A 6,289-nucleotide genomic window follows, 5' to 3' on the forward strand; every position below is an offset into this window, starting at 1 on the left:
ATACATTAAAAATCAATAAATTTTCTCTATCTTGTTCAATTAAATAATATTTTTATACATTTATCATTATATTTTATCCTTCCTCTACTCGCAACCATTTTTAGAAAATATTAAAAAGTTATACAGTGTGAACAGTGTAACCCCAAATTTAACTTTCTCATATAACATGTTCTCTGTTCTCTACTCACAATCACTCATAATCATATCATATAATTTACAAAAGTCACATATTTATAGAAAGGCCACCCCAGACACCATCTTGGGCTTGGTGCGCGTTTAGAGCACGATTTCTGTTCAGGGCACAGAACTTTTAATTTTGTATACATATAACAAATATTAAAAACATAAAGAAGTGAAATTGGGTCAAATATATGAAAAAATTGCCTAGTAATATAGCAATTAGTTTGTTTATGTTTAGTTGGGTCAAAAAATCTTTTAAAATTTTTTTATATAAGGCCCATTTTATACTCGTTTTGGGCACTCTCAAAGACAACCATGGAAAAGAGTGGACCGGTACGGTGTGGCAATGAGCATTACCAAAAACAAAAGGTTGATCATGGATTCAATGCATCCAAAAAAAATACCCTTTTGACTAATCACCCAATGTCCTTAATTTGACACATGCTATGCTGACATTACCGAAAACAAAAAGAAAAACCGTATATCAACTTAAACGTTTTAACTTGTGTTCTCCACAACATTGCTAGCATCTCCGGTTTCTGATTCAGTCTCGGGCTCAGATTCGCTTATATTTGCAACAGGTTTCACGTTTTTAAGCTTCGAAACACGAAAGATAGCTAGATTGGTGTCACCTGCAACAATATTCCAAAATCATAATTACTTTAGTAAATACTAGGGGTGGCAACCTTGACCCAAACCACTCCAAATGGGTCAATTTGGGTTGTTTTAAAATTCAAATGGGTTGATTTGGGTCATAGGTTTTAATTAAATGGGTCAAAATGGGTCACTTGAAATTCCACATTCTTATTTTTGGGTTAAAATGGGTTGACAAATTTAACTACATGGGTCGATGTGGGTTAGTGTCTTAAGGAAAAGTGACATGTTTGGGTTGAAACGGGTTTTAGATTGGAACGATATCGGTTTAAGTTTCGGCTCGGATCAGCTTTCGTGCCGACATGAGTTTTAGCACTGGACGGGTTGGGTTTCGGTTTCTTTCGAGTTTTTGCACTAGACGGGTCGATTAAGGTTTTTGATTCGTTTTCGTCGACATTTCGGTTTCGGTTAATTTGTCGGGTTTTTTTTTTTTTGATGAACGAGGATAACGACGAAAATATTTTAGTTTTTTTACTTTTTTCGTTATTCGTTTATATTTTGAGTTATGATTTTTTATTTGTTTTTTTTGAATTTTTTTTTGAGGGATTTTGATCTTAAGAGAAACCATCAAAAAATATTCAAAAAAAATCATAACTCAAAAAATAAAACAAAAAAAAAAATGTAAAAAAACTAAAACGTATCGTCCGTTGTCCTCGTTCAAAAAAAATCGACAAATTAACCGAAACTGAAAAGTCGACAACAACGAAACAAAAACATGCTGAAACAAGCTGTTAAGTGATGAAAGGAACTGAAAAGTCGCTAAAGCAAGTTGTTAAGTGCTGAAACGAACTGAAAAATCGCTTAAACGAGCTATTAGATGCTAAAACGAACTGAAAAATCGCTTAAACATGCTGTTACGTGCTGAAACGTATCGTCCGTTGTCCTCGTTCAAAAAAATCGACAAATTAACCGAAACTGAAAAGTCGACAACAACGAAACAAAAGCATGCTGAAACAAGCTGTTAAGTGATGAAAGGAACTGAAAAGTCGCTAAAGCAAGTTGTTAAGTGCTGAAACGAACTGAAAAATCGCTTAAACGAGCTATTAGATGATAAAACGAACTGAAAAATCGCTTAAACGTGCTGTTACGTGCTGAAACGAACAGAAAAATCGCTTAAACAAGCTGTTACGTGCTGAATCATAGGGATCAATTTCTAGTCGCATAGGTTCATAATAATTCTGTAAAGCTTCCGCATAATTTCCTTCGGATTGGGCTGACATCCGTTACGGTCGTCATTCAATTCAAAGAATCTCCGTTACAGAACCGTACATGAGATTTTCATCTCATACGGCTCCTCCCTTATGTGCATAATGATAAAATAAAGAAGATTAAAAACTTCTCATTATGAACTGAGTAGGGCTAGAAAATCGCTTAAACGAGCTGTTACGTGCTGAAACGAACAGAAAAATTGCTTAAACGAGCTGTTACGTGATGAAACGAACTGAAAAATCGCTTAAAAGAGCTGTTACGCGCTGAAACGAACTGAAAAATCGCTTAAACGAGCTGTTACGCGATGAAACGAACTAAAAAATCGCTTAAACGAGCTGTTACGCGCTGAAACGAACTGAAAAATCGCTTAAACGAGCTGTTGCGGGCTGAAACGAACTGAAAAATCGCTTAAACGAGCTGTTGCGCGCTGAAGCGAACTGTAAAATCGCTTAAACGAGCTGTTACGCGCTGAAACGAACTGTAAAATCGCTTAAACGAGCTGTTACGCGCTGAAACGAACTGTAAAATCGCTTAAACGAGCTGTTGCGCGCTGAAACTAACTGAAAAATCGCTTAAACGAGCTGTTGCGCGCTGAAGCGAACTGAAAAATCGCTTAAACGAGCTGTTACGCGCTGAAACGAACTGAAAAACCGCTTAAACGAGCTGTTACTCGCTGAAACGAACTGAAAATCGCTTAAACGAGCTGTTACGCGCTGAAACGAAATGAAAAACCCGTTTTGACCCGTTCCAACCTTGACCCGTTCTAACCCGAACCTGTTGACCCTAGCCCGTTCCGACCCGAACCAAAACAACCCTTTTTTAAGTGACCCGTTTCAACCATAACCCGTTTCGACCCCTACCCGTTCCGACCCATGACCCATTTCGACCCAACCCAACCCATTTGCCACCTCTAGTAAATACATACCATAAATCAATTAAAAAATAATTTGTTTAATGTTTTCATAACTAGACCGGTCATTCAAACCAGCCTACCAGTTTCAAAAGCCAGATGACGTCATAAATAACTTTAAAAAATATATGAAACTATTTTTTCTTTTGATATGGACTTGCAATATTAGCAATATACAAAATGTGCTAGTAATGATAGTAGGGATGAAAATCGCACCGAATGTAATGTATCTCCCAGGGGGCACAACGGCGGGCACCCCAGGTGTAAGCCGTTTTTCATCGATGAATGTACCATTCGTGCTGTCCAAATCTGTTACAAAAAGAGCACCTCCCTTCTTTTGAAATCGAGCATGTGTACCCGACACTACAATGATACCGACATGGTATATATCAACAAAAAAGACTAGACGGCGAACTTGCGAGCCATTTTAGTTATGATCAAATAATTACCTGTTGCGACTGGGATAACTATATCGGCTTTGTCGGGAACGCGTCCAACGGTCACCTCATCCTAGTTCATGCCCACAAACTTTGCTGTCAGAAAGAAGTTGCATTTTTTTAAATTAAAAGTAAGCCTGAATAAACAACTTACAGATGCTATCTCGAATGCAGTTGGCAAAGCAACCTTGAAACCTATGTGTCTTGAATCTCCATCACCTAAACCGTTTAATATAGAATCAGTTTTAAGTAGAGAACTTTATGCAACACCGTAGGCGTGTGGACGATAACCCAATAAATATTTCGCATGATTGAAATAAAATAAGACAACCTTTGGTACACGGGTGTAGGGATGAGATCGGGACCGTACCCGTACCTGTACCCGTACCTGTACCCGTACCTAAAATCAGTAAATCTTGGTACTCATACCCGTACCCGAATTATAGGGTACGGGTCCAGGTACTTTGGGTACGGTACTCGCTTTGGTACCTCTTTGTCCTTTTTGAAAAAAAAAAATCTCCACTAAACTAGGTATCGGTAACGGTACGATACCGATAATCAATTATCTATAATACCAAAATCGTAATACCGCAACCAAAACTAAAAATGAAACAAATCAACTATAATATAAAATCCATTCCCTTTTCCTTTTCTTAGTTTATTGTTTCCTCAATTTTTATAGAAAAACTAGAGTGAAAGTTAATAGATGTTATTTAATTATATACACAATTACACATACACGTTTTAATGAAATAAAAATATACGAATACACAATATATGAATATACACATAAATTGAGAATGAACTTATTCAACTAATATATATTATGTTTTGAAAATCCCGCTTAAAGGTTAAGTCATAATTGTTGGAAATCTAATAAAAGTCCCTACATATTCTAAACGGGTACCAGTACCCGTAATACCCGTACTTGTACCTATACCCGAAAGTACCCGTACCTAAAATCAGTAAATTTGCGTACCCATACCCGTACCCAATAGACATGTACAGGTACATGTACGGGTACAAGTACGGGTACTGAACAGGTACAGGTACGGGTATTTAGGAAAAAAAAAACTCATCCCTACACGGGTGTAGGATGTAACCGGGTGAGCTAGCAGTTAATTATGTTAAACTAGCTTGAGACCCGTGTACTACAGGGATAATTGATTAAAATATAATATTTAATAATTAAGCAAAGGAAAATTGATTTTAAATAATCCCAACTATGTCTTGTTGGCAAATAACAATCCCAACTTCACACTAGGGGTGGCAGTCCCAACTAAAGGTGTATTTTTTTCCAACGGCTTACGACTAACGGACTGTTAACTCCGTTAGTTTGTTGCTTGTGTGGCATGCCTAGCAGACCCTTGAAAAAAAATACACCTTTAGTTGGGATACATAAGATAATCATTTGACCGAATAACTGCTTGTCTTTCTCTTAACTATTGTCGAAACGCCACGTACAATTGCTTATGCGGTTGCCTTCATACTTAAAATAGCAATCAAATGAAAATCAAACTAAACAAACCTACATGAATCTCAAACCATTAAACCACCCAATTGAGCAAAATACACAAGGCAAATTGGATTTTGATAATCCCACATTTTTGCAGTTGGCCGATAATAATCTCACTCTAGAAAATAGTTGTCACCGTTCCATCTTTCACACTAATTGTTTTCATTGGACCTCCGTTAAAAAAAACTTAAAGACATTAAGTTTTTTCCAAATTTCAAATTGATGTTTTAGGATTTTTGATCGGAATGAGGATATGAGTCGATTGATGCAAAACTTACCTCGAAACGGTGTTTCAATTAAAATCGAGCTGTTCGGAGCACCATTTTGAGAAAATTTTTACATCAATCAACTTGTATCCTCAATCCAATCAAAAGACCTAAAACATCTTAAATATGAAAAAGCCTTAACAGCGTTAAATTTTTTTAACGGATGTCCAATGAAAACAATTAGTGTGAAAGTTGAGACAGCTGACGGTTATTTTCTGAGGTGTGATTATTATCTAACAACCGCAAAACTGTATGATTTTAAAATCGAATTTGCCAATAAACAAAAATATTATTTATCTAAAGAAGCATATAAAACTACTCACCCACAGGCTCAAGAAGCCATAATATATCTTCATCATCAGTTGCATTGCTTTGACCAGCCAGTGAAGCCTTTACTGAACCTCCAACTTTCTTCTGTGAAAATAATATCAGTTTATCATTAACACAATATTGTAGTAGTTTGACTGATGGTTGGGATGAGATGAAACTTGGTCTACGGCGGATCAATGACTGGTTAAATTTTGATTTGAGAGAATGGTTTTTCAAATTGAGAGATGAAACAGAGTGAGATGTGATGATTGTTTCCATTTTTGTTTAGTTGCAAATTGATCAAGAATTTAAGTTGTAGAGTGAACTAGTAAGAAGAACAAGAACAAGAACAAGAACATAAAGTATGTGACTGAAATCTTGGTAGTTATGTGTGGCAGAGAGTTATTGGTGTGGTGACATGGATTTTGGATAAAAATCATGATTTAATATTGGCCCATGTTGTTGGTTATATACTTTAAATAATACTAGCTAAAGGAAAAAATATATATATGAGAGAATGAAACTGTAGTTTACATAATACAAGATATACCGGACGTGTAACATTTTCGTCATATCATGCCGGTCGTGTAGTTTATACAGCCTGTATGATATTGACGAAAATGTATATATGGGGTCATGCGAGTTATCATGCATTAGTTTATTAAAATTGAGCGATACGATAATGATGTGTCATTGTGTTGTGTTACAAATTATACGACTTGTATTATGTGAAAATTTGTTTTATACAACCTGTATTATGTGAAAATTTGTTTCAGTTTCGAACGAATGTTTCATATATATTTTTAAA

General features: G+C 35.9%; 1 protein-coding gene across 1 annotated transcript; it reads right to left on the minus strand.

Annotated features, from left to right (window-relative positions):
• Positions 1–499: 499 nt before the first annotated feature.
• On the minus strand, positions 500–5,895 carry LOC143617768 (zeaxanthin epoxidase, chloroplastic-like). Its single transcript, XM_077090229.1, has 5 exons — positions 5,496–5,895; positions 3,545–3,609; positions 3,403–3,463; positions 3,170–3,316; positions 500–812 (listed from the first exon to the last, which is right to left on the minus strand). Exons 1-5 carry the CDS (start codon positions 5,758–5,760, stop codon positions 679–681), a joined length of 672 nt encoding a protein of 223 aa, XP_076946344.1. The 5' UTR covers positions 5,761–5,895; the 3' UTR covers positions 500–678.
• Between the last annotated feature and the right edge of the window lie 394 nt (positions 5,896–6,289).

The sequence above is a fragment of the Bidens hawaiensis genome, unplaced genomic scaffold (assembly GCF_021521415.1).
Source record: "Bidens hawaiensis isolate Kalapana, Puna unplaced genomic scaffold, B.hawaiensis_p1.1 tig00057882_1, whole genome shotgun sequence".
Taxonomy (NCBI): Eukaryota; Viridiplantae; Streptophyta; class Magnoliopsida; order Asterales; family Asteraceae; genus Bidens; species Bidens hawaiensis.

Coding starts and splice junctions, on each gene's coding strand:
- LOC143617768 (XM_077090229.1), bottom strand. CDS start 5,760: ATGGAAACAATCATCACATCTCACTCTGTTTCATCTCTCAATTTGAAA. Junction 3,610..5,495: donor ATGGCTTCTTGAGCCTGTGG/GTGAGTAGTTTT, acceptor TAAACGGTTTAG/GTGATGGAGATTCAAGACAC. Junction 813..3,169: donor TGGGAGATACATTACATTCG/GTGCGATTTTCA, acceptor ATATTGTTGCAG/GTGACACCAATCTAGCTATC.